Raw genomic sequence first — 19,410 nt, forward strand, 5'->3', positions numbered from 1 at the left:
GTCCCCTCATCCCCCAATATTGGAATCCATCCAACTCCGCACAGCGCCATTGACCACCTCCTTTCTAACCGCGGCCTTTCCTATCCAAGTTGTATCATGGGCAGAACGCCATACCTAGTCGGCGAGACCTTGCAGCTCCTGCATACAAAGCCCGCCGATCTTATGTCCACCTCTGGGAAGGTTACCGTATCGACTCAAGACCTGTCAAGAGGATGCTCATTGGCGATGTAAAAGTACTACTCTTATTCCTAGAAGCATACATACAACATCAGGTGACTAGCTTCTTAAGAAAGCTACCGTACCTTGCGTAAGAGAGGCAAGCAATGGTGCAAAAGCCCGCAATCGCTACCCAATGTGTTGAGTTGATCCGGTGCTCCGCGGCCTTCGGATTCTCCGCCTCCCACTCCTCCTTCATCTTCTGGACAAACAGCCCGTAAGCCATATCGCTGTCGGGGACAAAGCGGTTGAGATGGAGGTGCTTGTCTATCCAGTGAAAGGCCTCGTCGTGGATGATGTCGTGCTTCTCAAACTGGTAGCACTGGAGGGTGATGCACACCTTGTCGGAGTTGTTTTTGAGCTGGTGAATCTGGTACTGTTTCTCTCCTAACCATGTCATGTCGCCCTTTGATAGGCGAACCGGGTTTTTGATCTTTTTGGGCATGCGGTTTGTCTGTAGAGCGTCAAACCACGTCACGTCGATGCTTCCGTACAGGACTCTGATGACGGCTGAGGCGTTACCGTGCTGATGAATAGGCGAAGAGTGGCCGGGGGGCCAGATTTCCATCACATAAGGAATGCCGGGGGAGTTGGCCTGCCTGGGTGTCAGCTAAAGGCAGGTAATTGGATGGCATATTGCGAGGACATACCAGGTTGTCACCGACAGTTATGCGGAGATAGGTTTCTAGAGGGTCCTTAAACTCACCCTTCTCCGCCTTCTTTTTCAGAATCTGACCGCACACCTTGTTGGGGTCTCTGCAGCTCTGATCGATGGCCTCGGGCAGCTGAGGGAATGAGGGCGACTGGACTGTGATGTTGGGACCAGAAATGTTGTGATACAGCTTCTGGCAGCCTTCGGGCAGGTTGGCCCAGGTCATAGCTGAGGACTCCTCGAGCTGCTTCAACGTGATCTGGTCCTGTGGTACCACCAGGGGAGGGAAATCCGTTGTCACTGGCGCCTCGTTGAAGTTGACGTCGTTGGAAGGGAGGGACTGAGTAAAGCGGGTTAGCTTCCTGCATGTGAATGCTAATAAGGTACGGTGTCTCACATCGTTATCCCGGGATACCTTGGTTGAAGCAAGGTGATCCATCCAGCCGGCCTTCTCTGGGTCAAATAGAATCTCCATGAATGTCATTGAGTTGTTGGTAAGATGTTGCCCATATCGAATCCGGGCATTGCTCCGGTCCACCGAGATCCAGTAGGTTGTTTTGTCCGATGACGACACATCGAGAAGAGCAGATGCTTTGCCTTTAGGGAACATCACTTGGTTGAAGTACTTGGACCTGTCCCTCTCCTCTGGGTCAAAGTTGGGACATTCAGGAATGTGCTTATACACATCAGAGTCATTCTCCCGCTTCTTCAAAATGCAGTTGTCTCTGGTGATTTCAAGCTTGAGAGTGGGCTGCGTGTCGGGGTTCTCAGGGTGAATGGTGAATGTCAGGTTCTGTTCAGGCAGCTCGGATTTCACAGAGATAGTGCCAAGTCCTCCGATCCTGAAATTAACTCCGACTGTTTGATCCGAAGATGGCACAGAAGAGTTGGTGTGCGAGATCGCGCCTTTAGGTGAGGCCACGTCTGGTGTGGCCAGGCGAGAAAAGCGATTGCGCACAAGGTTCCACAAGGAAGTTTTGTACGAGACAGAGGCTTTTGCGAGCTCATAAGAAGGATCTGATGGAGGACTCCAAAAAGGATCGCTGAATTGGGAGGGGTCTGCCATGGCGATGATACAGTGCAGGTTTCAGCAAAAGGTTGAAGAGTAATAGCAGAACACAAAGATATCCTTCAATATATATACTTTTGTTTTACAAGGCTGGCTTTGATAAAACTAACACTATCGAAGCTGGATGAGCGGCCCTTGCACCTATCGCAGCCATTGCATTCGTCATCCAAGACAAAGATGTGCACGCGGCGGGCCGCGACTAGGCTATCAGCTAGCCACCGACATGCAGGTGGCCAATAGTCAAAGCTCTCCACCTCGGTCTGGACCCCATCCGACGGGGGTTTCATCACAGCTCGCGGCGAGCAGTTGATCTATACTACAAAAGAAGCTGGGCATGCTTGAGCGGTGTGCGAGAAGTCTGAATAGTCACAAGTTGGACATCCCACTACATTGTGACAGATCAAATATTACAGAAGGGAATGAGCTTTTCGTGGAGCTTCGGCGCACTAAGGCTTGACGCTCTGTACACACCGAGAGCTGCGTTAGGCTCTTTGGAGCCGGAAGAGGCGTGGTCAAAATTAAACAGAAAGTAGTTAATAAAGACAACGCGGTCTCAGGATGCTCTAACAAGGCGATTCAGCTCTGATTTACTCAGTTTTTGGCCAAACTTTCTGTCCCCACGATCGTCGTATGGTAGCAGCAGCCGAGGCTTATAGTGAATCAGGCCTCGCATGGACTTTCGGCAGAGCTCCATGTCTTACTAGAGCCTGTAAATGCGCTCCGGACGGCTGGGTACTGGTTTTGTAGCTTTACATGTTGGAGATCTGATATATATGATTTAGAGCTCGTGAAAGTGTCAATGGGACACTCTGGACACGGGATGATAACTCGGAATAGCATGCCAAGCCAAGCAAAAGGTAGCTGCAAGATTTGAAGCTCGAAATATTTGGAGGAATGTAATTATTCTTTTCTTAAATTATTTAGTGATGTGATCAGAAACGTTAGTAAATCTTGACGATCATCTGGGCGTCTCTAGGGTAGGCGGACAGACACCAAGCATGACAGCATCTTGAACATCTACGGAGCTGGCACGGCAAGCTCGTCCATAAAAAAGAGCCTGGCCCGATCAATGCATTGAAATCCAATCATTTAGTTGTATGTTGGATTAAAGACAAGACGACAAGTCAGCGGTGGGCGTCATCTGTCGCGTTGTCAGGGGCTCGAAATGCACAGCCCCGACAGATAACGAACATGCTCTATCTAAGCGCAGATTCAAATACAGGGCAGTCTGACCATCCTAAACAAGACGAATTCCTTTCCTCCTCAATGTTGCATGGAGCTTATTCGGTGTTATTTATGGATCAGAGTGCATGCTCATTGGTGAAAATTGGGGTTCTAGACTTGAACCCTTGTAGGATTTGCGGCAAAGCTGGGGCACAAGCACTGAAATACGGCCAGGGCTGAGCCAACATCGGACGTTACGTTACCTTTTCTGGTCTCTGCGGCGTAGTGACTCACCCGGTAAGAGAAATGGAAGGTCATTCAAGGCTAGATATATATCGCAGAATGCCCGGCTTTTTGCTTCATAGATTGTTCTTTCAATTATCTCAAATTTCAAGTCTCTCGTTTATCCCAATTTTCGTCATGGGTTGTGGTTCCTCAACTCCAGTCGGCGATGACTCGCGAGCTCCTCGCCCAGCAAAGAAACAACCTCAACAAGAAATAGACCTCGGTAGTATCGTCCTTCCTGAAGTCACATGGGAACAGGACGAAGCCTGGACTGAGTGGTTCTGCGCGAATGAAAAGCAAGCGATTGAAGCTGGACGTCACGATGACTTCTTGAGGGTGTACAAGGAATTTATGTTCCATGGCGCTCGTCGACATCTCGCCGAGATGTATCCTGAATGCGACGATGTTGGAACGATTGAAGATATGGGAGAGACACATGTTTGTACCGGTGCAGGTGTTTGTTCAGGCGATGACAAGTGCAAGCATCCTACAAGCACTTTCCTCGTCCTTGACGCGTGCTATAGCGGGATTGTTCATGCGTTTGCTCTGATGATCGCGAAGCCACCCACCAAGCCAGCAACTTCCAGCGAAACTGAGATGACTGAGAAAGACACCCAAGATCAACAACCTTGGCTCATCCCAGGCGCCGAGCTCGACAGCCCCGAAATGAGAGGCGCAAAGCACGAGATGCTCTCTCGTGTCGCCATCATGAGAGCAAAGGACACCAACGTCAGCCACGCCCTCATCCACATCTTCATCGGCGCAGACCTTATCACTTGCCGCTTCGACGCCACACCAAAACCACCAACCATCGACCGTCGTCCCATCCATAGACCAAAGGAGCTCATCCAAGCAATGAACGGCATCGTGAAAGACACCAAGAAGGCGCCCTATGCCTTCCGAGGACTCTTTGCACCGCATTGGTTTAGACAAACCGTGAGAGATTGCAGTAATGGCTGGGAGGGAAGTACGGTCTGGGACGAAGGACCATTGCCTCTCAGACTCCCGAATGGACAGATGTATCATGAACCGACGAGATTGCTCGTCACAAGGGTCTATGAAAAGATGACAGAGAGTGTTGAAGAGGTGTCGTTTACGGCCACACCGCCTCCATTCCCGGGTACAGAGATTGAGCCGTCTGATACGGTGACGCTGGTCAGGAAAGCTGATCCGACCAAGGAGCCCGGTGGTATTGTCAGAATTTCCTTGATCATCGGTATCAACAAGGGTATCACTTGGCCAAAGATTGGCGACTACGCCAAAACCTCGACGATGGAGGCTGGTGAGAAGGCTGTCCATGAGTATGCCAAACGTCTACATGCGAAGGGTGTCCTGGATCGCTGCACTATTCGTGTGTACATGGGCACTGATGAGTCCCTCTTCAAATTTGTCGGCGATCCCATTGGCCTTACAGCCAATACCAGAGCTCTCCCTCCTCCGAGCGAACTAGGAACACCAGCAGGCCTCGCAGCAGCTTCGCCCACTATAGATCCCATGATGGATAAGAGTCTCGAACGAGATTTCAACTTGACTGTCGAAGTTCGACCGAAGCATGAGCTGATGGGCTCGGAGAGCCAGTTCCAAGCCATCAAGCAGTACACAACAGAAAAGGCCATGAGAAAATCCCCCGAGGAGCTCAGAGCTCAGGCTATGCTTATTGGGCCAATGACAGCAAGAATGATCCTCGAGGTCAACTTTCCCAACTGCGAAGTCTCGGACGAGGGTCCGTTCCCTACTATTCTCCCCGACGGCACAGAGACATTAGACAACGACACTCGTCTGATGGTCGTACGGGACCCCAAGCAGGAACCAAGCAGTATCGTGGCAGCTATGAATGTGGTTCCTCTTCCAGATAAGGAGGCCAGTTTTTATAGTGATAAGAATTGGCTTGAGACACCGGAAATGAAGGAGGCTGATGAGAGGCTACTTCAGCTCTTGAAGAGGCTGCATAAGCAGGGCAAGGTTTCGAATGTGGATTGTATGGCGCTTACTATGATGGTCAAGGATGCCACGATTTATCAGTTTGTGGATGGGGAGAGGTTTGAGGATTATAGTGACGAGAGGATGGCACAGTTCAAGTGGGGTTAGCTTGTCAGTTTTGGGGTTGTGTTGTAAATCAAAGGATTAACATGGAATAACAGTAATGCGTAATGTTTGAGAAATAATAGAGGAATGATCATATTACAATGGTTCTGTTAAGCTATAGAAGAAGATTTGCCAATACAGTAGACCCCATTGATATCTAAGAAGGTGAAAAGATTTATGTATTTTAGGGTTCTTAAGAAATTCATCAGAATACCATAATGTACATGATAAGCGAGTACACCGGACAAGTGAGTGCACCAAAAATCCCTTAACCTATATCACTTCCATTTGATCAATTAATTCTCAACAACCAAACATGCCTTAATCAAATAAAAAAGCTAGATTACTTCTTATACTTCACGCCCTTCAAAATAACCTAAAATTAAAGCTGCGACCTACTATAAGACTCTATCAGGTTGACTATTATGCCTTGCGTCGTTAGCATAATGGCATTTAGTCTCAGCGCGATATTACTCCCAAATCACGCAAATTATCCGATCTAGAGGAATAGATCATAGTTTAGTTTATTCTTGACCTAGATTCGCGAGGGTTTCCCCCGCGACTACGTGGTATAAAAGAAATAGCTAACCGACTACTCGCTAACCGCGACGCGCCACCCGTCAGCAAGCGCTAGGCTTCTAACTTTATTAAGCGATATGATAAACTTAAGACGCGTTTTTTTCATAGATATAATTACTAAAGGGCTAAATGCGAAGATTTAGCCGAGATTCAAAAGTGGTTTAAGCTCATAGAGAATATAATCACTAAATATAATATTAACCTTGCCGATATCTATAACTTTAATAAGGTTAGCTTTCTAATAGGCGTTATTATAAGCGGAATAGTCATTATAGGCTCTAAAAGACATAAAAAACTGAAATTAGTATAGCCTAGAAATAGGGAATAGATTATTATTATCTAGGCGATCAATGCGAAAGGCTAAGCGATCCCGCCATTTATCATAAGTGCAGGCTAATATCACCTCGCTAATTAGTACCGAGATAATAACCTCCCGGACGACTAGGCTATTATAACGTCTCCTAATAGCTAGACTAATAATAAGCTAGGGCTTAAGTAGCTAAAGCACTTTAATCGGTATATAAAGACGCGATTAGTTAATCGCTATCGTCTTTTAATCCTCGATAATCATAAAAGTTATTATTCTCTCGAGTTTAAGAAATATTACTAAGCAAACAAGATTATTATACTCTATATGCCGCCTTATTCGTCTCACCTACTTTAGCCCCTTAATATCAGGTACTTTAGCCTACTCAAGAAGGCATATGGTCGAGAAATCAAGCATCTAATCCGATACTTAATAACCCACGTTTCTAAGACCGAGTTCTTTCCCGCCTTTTACGCCGCATTCCAGGCCACTATGACGGAGAAAGACATCAAGGCGGCTTTTAGAGGGGCCGGGCTTATTCCACTTGACGCGGAAAGCGTGATTTCGAAGCTTAATATGCAGCTATGGACCCCGACGCCGGTCGAGGAGGAGACTAGCCCCTCTACTACTTAGGTTTCAAAGACGCCAAAGACCGTCCTTGAGGCTAAATCTTAGTCTAAATACCTCGATAGACGAATCAAAAGGCATAAAAATAGCTCTCTAGAGTTAATTCTAAAGGTATTAAAGTCTTTTTCTAAGGGAATAAAGGCAATAATATATAAGAATGCCTTATTAAGGGCAGAGAACCGCGACCTTCGATAAGCAAATAACCTATTAAGTCGACGCCAGAGGGCAAAAAGGACCTGATTACAAAAAGGAGGAGTAATGACAGTAGGGGAAGCAAGGAGAGCAATTAATTAGATTAGTATAGATAGGTAGGTAGAGGGCGAATCGTCGAGAGGTAGTGGTCAAGGAGGGTCAGCGAGACCGAGGGAAAGGCGCTATGGAGGATGCGGAAAGATAGGACATAATATAAGAACATATCAGATAGTTATGGAAATATCTAAAGAAGAATATAGCGATTAATTTTAATTAATTAGGTGACTTATTGTGTTTTTCTGGTGATTCCTATTTTAAAGGTTAAGATTTTTGGTGCACTTACTTGTCCGGTGCACTCGCTTATCATGTACGTTAATTACTTTTCTTTTTACTTCAATGTTATTAGCAGGAATTACTAAGAATCTAACACTTTATTATATTACTAGTTATATATAGGATTTACAAGAGCCGCCTTGTGACGATCGTGTGTTTCCCAAAGGATAAACCGGTCGTGCTGGGTTTATGTTGGCAGAGAGTACTGGGCATAGTCTGAGCAAAGAGGGTGTAAGTCATGTCTGGTAATGTGTTTAAGGTATTGGGTGTAACCAAGTTGTATTGATAGCTGAAGTAGCTGGTACATAAGAGAGAGCAAATGATCGTATTTTATATACTTAAAGCGTTTCTTGGGACCGAGTTGTGATACCGTCGGTCCGGGGTAGGACCCTGAGGACTGAACTTTGGTCCTGTCGGTCCTAGTGTATGGGACTGGGTGCCGTTCCTTTCGGTCTTGCCTTGGTAATTATTCTGCCGAGTTTTCCCGCCCATGGTATGTCATGGCCGTGACACGCAAGAGGAAGAAGTCTCGACCCGTGAGCTTCCAGCCCGGCAACAAGGAGTCATTTGCAGCGGTGGATGCCATCAGCGCCGCAGGGCTCGCTATTCCTTCATTCCTTATATTCCAGGCGAAGTCGCTGCTCGAGGAATATGCCGTTGCAAACATCGATAACGAAGTCGTCCTTACGCACACGGAGACCGGGTTTAATAACCACCATCGTGCGTTACAGCGGATACAACACTTCAACCGTCATTCATTCTCTCGGAGCAGTAATTTTGACGGCTTGACTATTGAAACCTGGTTCGGATATGAAGCCGATCTCACAAGAACTGCCTAGGTCGAAGACATCGCTTTCAGGGCATCCAAGATGACTCGGAAGTTGGGCCCGGTGCACAGACTGCTTCTGATGGATGGGTTTTCCGCTCATGAAGATCCTGACTTTCTCTGGTACTGCAAGATATTCGATACCACCGCCTTCCAGCTCCCCAGTCATACGACTCACCTCACACAACCTCTTGGCGTTGGAGTCTATCAGCACCTCAAAAAGGAACAACGCAGCGCTCTTACAGACTTCATCATCGGCGGCGGACTTAGGATGACACGTTTTGAGTTGCTTAATATGTGGGATCGTATGTATCGAGCTGCCTTCCTGTCCTGTCAAATCTACACGGGCTTCCAGAAGTCAGGATTATGGCGACCGAATAGAGAAGTAGCTCTCTCACTGCTACGGTAAGAAGCTTAGGATATCGAGGTGCCGATGTTCCCTAAGCTAATCCATCTAGTTACGCCGAGAAAAGTAAAGAAAGACCTCGCCTCTATCCGTCATAAGTTCACCGACTTCAGTATCCCTACCAGGGCCAAAATCGAGCATGCCGAAGCCGCCTTGGACTACGCTATCGTCGCCAAGTTATCACATCAGAGGCTTGTTAGTCCCCAACGGGAACGCATTCGTATTCATACCCTGCGAACGCATACACTTCGCCGGGTGCCGAATCCAACAAACAGTGCCCTCTCCTTCGCCGAGATTCGAGAGAGTAACAGACCGGGCTCATGATGACTGGAATAAGGAGTTTAAGAGGCTGCCGCCGGTGCCGACGACGTCATTGTAGTTCAGGATCTTTCTTCCTCACCGGGTGATTTTCTCTTGGTACAGTCATCGCCAGAGTTGCCTCCTTTACCCGACGATGAGTCAATGGATGAGGATGAGGTTGAGATCTTCACACAGCCACGGGTTGGAGGAACAGCCGAATTGTGGTATAAAAGAGTTATGTACGGGTTTCGTCACCCCTCTCCGGCAGGAGGGGGGGCAGCCTTATAACTCTGGCCCCCGGGTAAGTGTGGGTCAGAGCGCCTACCCAATATCACGTGACTTCATGTAATATGGGCTTGCCCCCGTTCACTACATAGCCGTTAAACTATTCTGCCGAGTCCGAGGCTGTGATAATTTTCGGCAACCGTTTCGATTATATATCTATCCATCTATTATTAAAGTTGGGCACCGGCGGCATCATGACTCGCCGGTGGAGGAATATCGAACGCAGGTGGCAGTGGGGAATGGAGTATGGATGGCCCGAAAAGTGACGTAGAGAGTAGAGAGATAATTACAGGGAAGCGAAGCCGAGGGGAAAGAGGCAGTGGAGAGGAGAGCACAGGCGATGAAGTGTGTATGTGAGTGTGAAGCAAGGTAATGAAGTCCAAGGGGTGAGACTTACGCCCGCAAAGAGCGGTACCCTAGCTATTGTGTAGGCGACATGTGATGGATCGTATTTCAGGTTGTTAACGACCTCTTACGGATGGGACGAACCTTCAGCTACTCATTTCCCTGCGTTCTTGAAATTAAGCGACAAGAGGCACAGTCACCTAGACTAAATCGTTTTCGGACTAGATAAAAGCTAAATTCACAGGTATCAGCAGTGGATGCCCACCCGCATGAGGGGCATCCAATTCTAGCCGCCTGCCACGTACGCCTCATCATCTGATCTCATATCCATCACTCGCAAGCCACTATCGTTTTCGCACCTGTGCACGGCATTCCCCGGACTCGTTCCGACTTGTTCGCGACGGCTTGGAAGCCAGGGTTCAAGAGACTAGTGCCGTTCCGTACCCGTCGACCAGTGCCGGGCCGCCCACGAAAGGATCCCCAAACGACGCTATAGCGATGCGCGACGATCTGGAGGCCTTCGCCGATCAAGGCAAGCAGGCAGGTTGGTCGAAAAAAAAACACCGCCGGTACTGGCACCAAAATTGTATGGGGAGAGCGGCGATGATTTCTTCGACCCACCTGGCAGGTTATTCTAGTCGCCCACTGGTATAAAGGCCTGGTTGGTGCAAACGCCATTCACGGGCCTTGGCTACGAGCATCGATAGAAGGAGGCCAAGGTGGGAGGAATCGTCATATTCCTGTACGGAGTACCTCGCGGCATTTAAAACGCCATGGGCTAGGGTATTCTCAGGCTTCTCCGTGAAACTGGCTTCCCTCGATGCTCGTTTAGGTAGCAAGAAGCGCCGGGACTGGCCAGGGACTGCCAAACGCTAGCGCCACATCCCCTGGCACATAACGTACTACAGGACCGCGGCTAAAGTCTCGATCATAGACAACAGGGCCCGTGCGCACACAACTGAGGTGAGGTCTGAACCATGATCTACCTGCAGATCTGCAAGAGGGGTTGCAGCTCTCACGCACGAATACTACTCTGCTCTCGCTGCATCTTGCTCCTTAATGGCACGCTGCTTCCACGATAACAAAGAAGACGGTTTTTTTTTTTTTTTTTTTTTTACACATCATTGACATCACCACCCGACATCAACACAGCTGCCTGGTACGTGCGCGCCTGGACTGGTGCGGTTGACTACGAGACTTGGCACGATATGCTCCTTGTCTGCGAAGAAGATAGAGTGGTCCCTGCCGCTGTTTAAGAGTAGGTGGCTTAAACTCTGGGCCTGTCTTGGGGCTTGCGCTACATGAACGAATGGGCAATCCATGACTCGCCTCGGCTGGTTGCATTGTGAACCCCTGAGAAAGGTATTGTCGATCCCAACCCTTCCGACAACTGGTTAACCGGCCGATAACTTAAAATAAGTATTGTTGGTGCGACTGCAATATTGTTGAGACCACCACCTGTCTCCTCAATCACCAATGCTGTTTCGAAAATCTTCCCAAGATCAAAGATGGGTTCTCTCCCGGATGCGGCTCCAGGTCTCGACTTCGAAGAGACCAAAGTCCCGGCCCTCGTCTCTGGCTTTGTCCTGACCTGGGTTTTCGGGGCTGCTAGTGTCTGTCTGCGCATCATATCCCGAAGACTTTCTCAGAGCCGGCTCTGGTGGGATGACTGGCTCATTATCGCTTCGCTGGTATTTTTCTCCCTCCTGCAAAAAGCTTTCCCGGTTCCATGGCTAATAGGGGGCATAAATGCAGCTATTCTCTGCCGCGTTCATGTTTGACATGACCTGCTACAGTGAGCTGTTTGACGCCGTAATCCGATATTGATAGCAAATATTGACCGTTCACCCAGTGACTACTCGCGGTGGCTTTGGCAAGCATATCTGGGCTGCACCGCTGGACGGACTCATGGTTTACTTTCACGGCTTGTTTATCGCCGAGTACGTGTATACTATGAGTATTGTCTTGGTCAAGTGGTCCATACTTGCTTTTTACTGGCGGATTTTCGGCTCGGTGGGCTCAACTCGATTACCAATCTGGATTTTATTTGGCATTATTTCATCTTGGGGTATCGCCGTTGTATGTCCCCTACTGCTATTCCTTGGCCGGCTTTCCGTTCTCAGTATGCTGATCGGATGTCTAGATTCTCGTTTCGACTTTCCAATGCATGCCCGTGTCGGCCTTTTGGCTTAGGTTCGACCCCAACGGCGGTAGTGACATGACATACAAATGCCCAGTTGATGTCAGGATGTTCTTTATTGCCAATGCAATACCGAACATCATCACCGATATACTGTTGCTTCTCGTTCCTGTCCCGGGAATCTGGAGCCTACAACTGCGCAACGCGCAGAAGATGGCAGTCTTGGGCATCTTTGGCCTCGGTCTATTGTAAGCACGACATTAATATTGGGATTTCCTTGATTGAGGCTAATTTCGATCCCTCGGGCCAGTGTTACCGCCGTGTCTTTCGTCCGGCTGTACTACGTGGTTTCGCTCGACTTCACCGACATAGATGTCACCTGGATGTTTAGCGAAGAGATGATGTGGACCGGAATCGAGGTCAACGTTGGGACCGTCTGCGGTAAGTCGGGCAAGCACCCGCCCGAGAATGTCGCCCTGATTTATCTCTTAGCTTGTCTTCCGTCCTTGAAACCTATATTGAACCTAGCCATATACGGCGCAGCTCAACATAGCACGCCAAAAGCCTACGGGGGAAGTCAAGGTCTGTCGGGAATTATGACTATTGGCGGTTCTGGAGATCCTCGCGGGCGCGACAGGGCTGTGTGGCTGAATACGCCCAACGACGATGCTGGCAGCTCAACCTCGATTGTACTCGCTCCCTCTAAGTACCAAGGTGATGCGCATCCGTTTTCGTCATTGACGGACAACGAGTCAGATTTGTGGCGGGATCACGGAAGCCACGATTTGGAGATGGATCAGATGGCCAGGGCCGACGAGGGAAGACGAGAGCGAGTGTGATCACTGACGGCGTGTAGAATTCAATCCTGGATGGTTTGCAATGGAATAAATGTTAATGTAATATGTACCTATATATATTTTTCTGGCTCCTTTCAGACAGCACCTGCCCTAGCTTTCGTGGATTCTCGGGCCTTGTGGTAACCCCACAACTCTTTCAACGCGAGGAGCTGATTGAGAACAAGCGGATCGGTTCAGTCCTGGGGAGCGAGGGGTTTCTGGGGGAGGGCTGTGCTGGCGGACGGCCTTACCTGGGTGGACCAGATGGCCTTCCGTACGCAGATAGTGTAGAGCAAGAAACAGCTGGCCAGGCCTGCCTTCAAGAGCGCATTGGTAAATCGATTTGTAGGGTTCCAACGTAGCAGGTCTTTCAAGGCCACGTATTTGTGCCCTCTAGAGGCGTTACCTTCAGTCTTTAGCTCTTGCCAAGGGATGGTCGACCTCTAGTTGCCAGCAGAGGCCGCGGGCAAAGGTAGCGTCGATCTCACCCTCAAACCGGTGGAAAGTGTCCGGCTCGATCACGGCACTCTTGGCTGGCCAGAGAGAGTGCCAGTCCGAGTCGTAGTGTATGGGAACACCCCAATAGTGATGCGTCGGAACGGACATGTGCGAATATAGCCGAAAAACACAACCGAGAGCGTTTATAATGTCGTTCTGGAACGACAATGACCGTTTGCTATATGCCAAGATGTGCCAACGGAGTTTACCGTCCTCTCCATACCCGAAACTGCCATGGAATATCCCGCCAGGACCGTAGTACGTAGTGTTCGACTGATAGTAAAGGTCATAGCTGACTGTCTCCAGACACCTGGTTCTGTTGCACTCGAAATAGACCTGTTCCTCAGTAAATATGAAACGCCGCCTAGAAAACAGCCCTTCTTGGTAGGTCCAGCCTCGGTTGGCCCATGTCGACGTCTTGATCGCCGGCGCAGGGTCCCTAAGGCTTGACACCCAAACTTGGCCGTTCAGACAGATTGCCGGTTGTTCTGATCTCGCTGTTAAACCAACTCCAGGCAGGCCAAAAGAAGCATCCTCTCCGCAGGCTGCCACGATAGTGCAGAACGCAGCGTTATAGATCATGTCCATGATGGAAATTTGCTGTGCCAACTCGATATCGTTAGACTGGTTGATACAATACTTATCTACCCATAGGTATTTAAGATTGAGTTGTAGTACCACTTGTATCGCGTCCTCGATGGTTCTTGGCACAGTTTCTGACAAAGAGGACAGGCTCAAGACTGTCGCTTCGGCAGCATGGGTCTTGCCCCATACGTAGCTAAGAGCCACATAGGTAGCGTCCCTAGGTGCTTCTACGACTTGTCTTGTTTGACAGTCTATCAACTTCAAGCCAGTGATCTCCTGCAGGAGGGCTTGATCTAAAGGTCCACATGTCGCTGAGTGATGAGTCTGGCAGTGAAGAAGCCAGTTTCGCAAGATGGCAAAGTCAATCGACGCAGCGTCGATTTGGCGGATAGCAGGCAGCTTGGGGTGTTGCAAGTTGCAATCAACCGGCAGGATGCAGGCTTCGGGGAGAATGGAATAAGTCATGTAGACTCCAAGAACATTGAAGTCATATATAGACTTGTCTTGCACATCCCTTATGGGCAAATGACTGAAGCCTTTGGGAAAAGGTCGAGCCCCCAGATAGTACCTAATCTCGGTGTCCAGGCCTGGCGATGGAGATGGATGTCTGGCAGATGCTACTGTTGCCAGAAACCGGCACAGAGGACAGGCAGAGCCCATTGTGCTCCTCAACCACAGTCGGCTATCCTCTGGGTGCCTTAATTGTAGTAAGGCGTTGAGGTCGAGAGAGGCGCATTGGGCACAAAGATGCTCACTCGTCGTCTCGGGCAGGGGACTTGGCCGCTGGATCAGCGAGATTGGCCCCTCGGGGGTTGAGCAAGTACACGTTGCCATTGTTGATAGCTATACGCTTGGAACATTTGAGAGAAATATGAATTAGACTTAGGCCGGCAGGCTGAGGCGAAATGTACATTTGGTGCCTAATGGTATGGTTGCGGAGTAGTCATGCAGGAGTGCCAAACATGCATATAACGATCCTGGGTGTATCAAAATGCAGGCTTATACACCCTAGAAGTATGCTGTGACCGCCTACACGTCTTAGATAGACCCCCCCATCCATCCCATGCTTGGCATTCATGCCGTCTTGCATGTTTTACAGCATCGGGTTTTGATACTGGTGTGTGTCTCTTTGTGTGTTCTTTGATCCTGTGTATGACGGAGACGTTATTGAAAAATCTGAATCCATGCGGTATTAACCAAATCGAAGAGTATTGCCTGTTTATAAACCAGAAGTGAGCAAGGAATGTAGCGAATCTACTGTGGCTTGAAAACTGACCTCATCAAACAGTAAATGTAAGGATGAGCCGAACAGTACGACAGTCGTCAAAGCCTCTTCGCATGGTCAAGGGATACGCAGTGGGTTGCAGTATAGTGTCCCATTCCTGCCCGGACGATAAACCAACATCAATGGCTAAACCATCTGATGTCGGAATGGGAGCCTGAGCCGCCCGATCATCGCTGATAAGGTTGCCTGTGTGGGATTCTTGCGTCGTTTGGTAGCTGTGCTCGGGGCCGAAGTGGTTGTATTCACCCTCGGTAGCAGTAAAGGAGGGGTCCAAAACCGGCATCGGATACAGCAATGAGTCGGGCAAATTCCCTCCGGGGACCGACCAAGGTAAGAGTGTGGCTTCCTTGGCGCTCGTGCAGGGAGTGGCTGGTGTACAGGAACTGTTGTTGAGCATGTCGGGAAATACGCTATCTGATCCTAATAGCGAGCAACCTGGGGTGCTCGTTGTGGCTAACGAATCTCCATAGTCGTCTAAGTTTGGAAGAAAGACTGAGTCATCCGTTGCGTCGAGCTCAAGGGGCGTGTGATGCTCGTACTGGGCCGCCTCTAGTACTCTGCTTAAAGGATGAGCCTCTGATCTTTCCAGGATATTTAAATCGGGACTTGCCGGTGAGTTATCAAGAACAGCCTCCGTCCACGAGAAGTCGTCTCGATGAGATTCAGGAGGCTGTGGATTCATGGCTAGAGATTCAGCGCCGGGCTGTTGCCATGTACTCGCTATAGGGGGTGCGATGCTGGTTATGGGATCTTCTGAGGAAGATGACGAAGTCTCATGTGGAGAAGCGCATTGGCGTGGTGAAGATGGTAGAGAACTCGAGGAGCAACAACCTCCAGGGTCTCGTCTTCGCGCTCTCGATTTGCGTTGAGAGCGAGCAAGCTGTGCTCGTCTTCGTTCGAGTCTCTCGCTAACTGAAAGTTGGAGAGCTGGTCGTCCGCGCTTAGCCATCGCGCTCGGAAGAAGGGAAATTTTGGTCAGAAGGGAAAACGTGGACGAGGGTGAGATCTGAGGATTGGAGGAAATAAATGTTGACGCAAGGACCCGCTCAACTCTCGTTTTTTGTTGACATCCTGGACGCCTTCCCAAAAAGGTAAAGATTTCCAGATATCGGGGACGCTAAAACTACTCCGGATCTATTAACAGTCGATAACGATTCTGCCTCTTCCACGACTCACACAGCTCAGCATGAAGCTCTTCTTCTGCTCGTCATCAAGCGCAACTCCTCGATGGTCAACCTCTCCTTTGGCCAGGTCTACCATACATGTTCCGCAATTTCCAACATTGCATGATGATTCGACGTCCAAGCCTGCCTCTTTCAGGACGTCCAGTAATGACTTTTTGGCTGGCACGGGCAAGATTTGCTTGGTTGACTGAAGTTGAACTTCGAATGGTTCCATGGGACCTTCTTCAGGCCCGTCGAATGATTCCAAGTGTAGGATTGAGCTTGGGTAGCCCATCGCCGTTGTGCGATTCTTCAGATCTCTAAGCAATGAACTTGGCCCGCATGAATAAATCCTGACGGGTGAGTCGCTTCCATTCCGTGTAGGAATGATGGTATCGAGATTAAGTCGTCGACCCTCGTCTTTGGCATACACCGTTGTGCAGTGGCTAGGTAGCTGATCCAGATAGGCGGCGTCGCGACGGCTGCGTACGGCGTAGTGTATTTCCAACGAAGCCGAGGCATCCAAAAGTGACTTGATCGTCAACATGAAAGCAGTAACTCCGATGCCGCCAATGATTAAGATGTGCTTTGTTGCCCGAGGGTCCTGCGTGGAGTCGAGTTTTGATGATGATTTACCACTTGCCACCTCAAAAACATCACCAACCTTGGCTTCTTGATGCAAGAAACGAGACCCTCCCCGAGAATTATCTGCTCTTGCTATGCCGAGCTCAAATTTGCCAAAGTCGCCTGACACAACCGAATACGCTCGGGTGTAGCAAAAGTCGGGTCCAAACTTGAGCCGCACATGAGGAAACGGGGGTAGAGAAACATCTTGGTTTGGATCCTTGTCCACCTCAGCAAAGACGAATTTGCAGATCCTCGGCGTCAAGGTTGTCTTTTCGATAAGTTTGAATGGTCTCCACTCCATGGGAATAGCGCCTAGGCGGCCACTCATGTCTTCAACCCCTTTTGTGAGCCGTGATGTAAAGAGGCGGACAAGCTCCTCTGCAAGTCCTGGAAGCTGACAGAGCTCGAGAAGCGCCTCTCTGTTACCTGTGTCATGGTACAAGATGTTCTGGACTCGAGAAACGGACCATGTTGGGTTGATGCGCTTTTCCAGTTTCAACTCGTCGCCTACCTCGACATGCCCAGGTTTTATGACGCGGTAGTACCATCCAGTCCGTCCGCTGTTTTGAGACGAGCTGGAGGCTTTCTTGTACTGAAACCGGTGGTTGAGCTTGAAACACGGCTGGCGAGGTAGCGAGACCTGGAGAATGACCTCGCTTCCAAGACGAAATGTGTCGCCGATGCAGACATTGTCTTCGCTCATGTGCGCCGACGAAATGTTCTCTCCGAATCCTCCGATTTGAAATAGATGCGCTCGGCCAGGGGCTTCCTCATTCCACGTTTCGTAATGGCGGGAGCAGTACTGCATAACCGCTTTATCTGGACCTCCGTGCGTATCATGAGCTTGCTCATCCCCGTCGAATCCTAAGGTGGTGAGTAAGATTTTTCCGTCTCGTGGGTGCTTGTTGATGGCAGAGCGGATCTTGGCGGTTCCGAGATTTCGTATCCTGCCTGTTCTGAGGCTGAGAACGACGTCTTTGGGAGGAAGTGGCACGAAAGCGGTCGAAGGAGAGGATATCTGGGTAGAAAGAACAGGGGTAGTGCATGTTAACGACATTTTCGTATCGATCGTCAGCTTGCTTAATTGCTGACGTCGGTCAACAAGAGCGCGTTCGGCGTTAATATTTATAATCCGAATCCCCAACCGTGTAGAGATTGAGTTACGAGCAAACTTGGTAGTGCATGTCAACAATAAAAGTGAGATGGGACCTGTCAACAAAAAAGGAGGGCCTGGGTTTAAGGTGGTAGCACGGGGTGGAGAAGTCCAACGGACATGTCATCACACCCTAGACCAACATCCCGAGCAAGATGCCGACTCACTTCCCGAGACGTTGAAGTTGCGGGGAAGACATTTTAGCGCCTAAAATAGAGACAAAAGAGGATAAACGAAGACAAACAAGGAAAATCAGTTATTACAGTAGTGATATGATGCCGTTTAGCCGAGAAGGAAGGGAAAAAGTCAATCGGATATGGAGTTGAGTCTAACAAACCTAGCAGGAGTTCTGGCATAAGTGAATGAAAAGCTGTATGGGCGGTTTGGAATGGCGCAACAAAAGGAGGACGTATAAGGCTATTCTATGTACTCAACACACCAAGGGTATTTCAGATGGAAGGACTTCAGGGCAACGCCTTGCAAATCATCAGCACCTCTCCCCCATAAAGTCACCTGACTGGCTTTCGTTAGTCGTCTGTCAGCCTCAGCCCCAGACTTTTACTCCTTCACATGTGGTCTCTCTACAATCCGTCCATGCATTTGGCGCTTCCAAGACATTCTTGTATGTATGATTCCACATCTCGACACGTAATCGAACAACAATGACCCCCACCAATCCCCAACCGCGATATGAGCACACGGTAGCAGAAGACACGGTCCTGACGCTCCACCAGCTTTGCCTTACTTGCCAAGACTTCGTCCATCATTCTGTTCTTCTACAAAAGATGTCACGGGGCAGCGAAATTAGATTCTCAACGTCTGAGACGACGCCCCTCTGCTCCGTGGACCAGCTTCGGGCAGGCTACCTCGGTGGCTGTCATTTCTGCGCCCTGGTATGGGATCGCGCAGGAGGTCATCTGCTATGTTCAACAGACATGTCTCTTGCTTCTGGCGACATGATCGAGGTGCAACTCACGGCGAGAAATTGGGAGATTGAACGCAGAATGTGGGATGAGCCGCAAAGCCTCCGGGTCCGCTGGTGGAAAGTCGTTCCGCCTGCCATGTAAAAGTTCACTGGTTCTTATAGAGACCTCAAATGCTGATCGTGAAGCTTAGCGGTGATGAAGGGGTGATTGTGATGGATATCCCAGCTCTGCGAGGCAATAGACGCACTGGCAAGGAATCCAATAATAAGATGAGAGGCTCTGGAGACGTCAATATTTACATATGCCCTTCCAATTGTGAGTTGGCTCAAGGAATCTCGTCGAATCAGTCAGCCCTAACAGTGATTCCTAGCCCCAAAGTTAAACCCAGCAACTCTCAGCATGTCAAGTAACTCGGTCTCATCAAAGCACGACTCAAAGCTAGAACAGATCAGATCTTGGTTTCACAATTGCTCCAACCACCACAGCAACTGTCGCAAATTTTCTGACCTAGTTGCTCCACAGAACC

General features: G+C 49.3%; 5 protein-coding genes across 5 annotated transcripts; 2 read left to right on the forward strand and 3 right to left on the reverse strand.

The window, feature by feature from the left end:
- Nucleotides 1-268: 268 nt before the first annotated feature.
- NCS57_01419200 (Cysteine dioxygenase) lies at nucleotides 269-1,952 on the reverse strand (the record flags this gene model as incomplete). The annotated part of the gene is made up of 3 exons (XM_053063804.1): nucleotides 1,266-1,952; nucleotides 867-1,208; nucleotides 269-811 (listed from the first exon to the last, which is right to left on the reverse strand). The coding sequence occupies exons 1-3, from the start codon at nucleotides 1,932-1,934 to the stop codon at nucleotides 269-271; spliced, it is 1,554 nt and encodes a 517-aa protein (XP_052907137.1). The 5' UTR covers nucleotides 1,935-1,952.
- Nucleotides 1,953-3,521: 1,569 nt separating this feature from the next.
- On the forward strand, nucleotides 3,522-5,474 carry NCS57_01419300 (uncharacterized protein; the record flags this gene model as incomplete). Its single annotated transcript, XM_053063805.1, has 1 exon — nucleotides 3,522-5,474. One exon carries the CDS (start codon nucleotides 3,522-3,524, stop codon nucleotides 5,472-5,474), a length of 1,953 nt encoding a protein of 650 aa, XP_052907138.1.
- Nucleotides 5,475-11,179: 5,705 nt separating this feature from the next.
- On the forward strand, nucleotides 11,180-12,650 carry NCS57_01419400 (uncharacterized protein; the record flags this gene model as incomplete). Its single annotated transcript, XM_053063806.1, has 5 exons — nucleotides 11,180-11,362; nucleotides 11,427-11,466; nucleotides 11,524-11,750; nucleotides 11,815-12,059; nucleotides 12,122-12,650. 5 exons carry the CDS (start codon nucleotides 11,180-11,182, stop codon nucleotides 12,648-12,650), a joined length of 1,224 nt encoding a protein of 407 aa, XP_052907139.1.
- Nucleotides 12,651-13,055: 405 nt separating this feature from the next.
- On the reverse strand, nucleotides 13,056-14,195 carry NCS57_01419500 (HET domain-containing protein; the record flags this gene model as incomplete). Its single annotated transcript, XM_053063807.1, has 1 exon — nucleotides 13,056-14,195. The coding sequence occupies one exon, from the start codon at nucleotides 14,193-14,195 to the stop codon at nucleotides 13,056-13,058; it is 1,140 nt and encodes a 379-aa protein (XP_052907140.1).
- A 1,561-nt stretch (nucleotides 14,196-15,756) lies between these two features.
- On the reverse strand, nucleotides 15,757-17,862 carry NCS57_01419600 (uncharacterized protein; the record flags this gene model as incomplete). Its single annotated transcript, XM_053063808.1, has 2 exons — nucleotides 15,757-15,942; nucleotides 16,192-17,862. The coding sequence occupies 2 exons, from the start codon at nucleotides 17,860-17,862 to the stop codon at nucleotides 15,757-15,759; spliced, it is 1,857 nt and encodes a 618-aa protein (XP_052907141.1).
- Nucleotides 17,863-19,410: the final 1,548 nt, after the last annotated feature.

The sequence above is a fragment of the Fusarium keratoplasticum genome, chromosome 12, assembly GCF_025433545.1.
Source record: "Fusarium keratoplasticum isolate Fu6.1 chromosome 12, whole genome shotgun sequence".
NCBI classification, from domain to species: domain Eukaryota; kingdom Fungi; phylum Ascomycota; class Sordariomycetes; order Hypocreales; family Nectriaceae; genus Fusarium; species Fusarium keratoplasticum.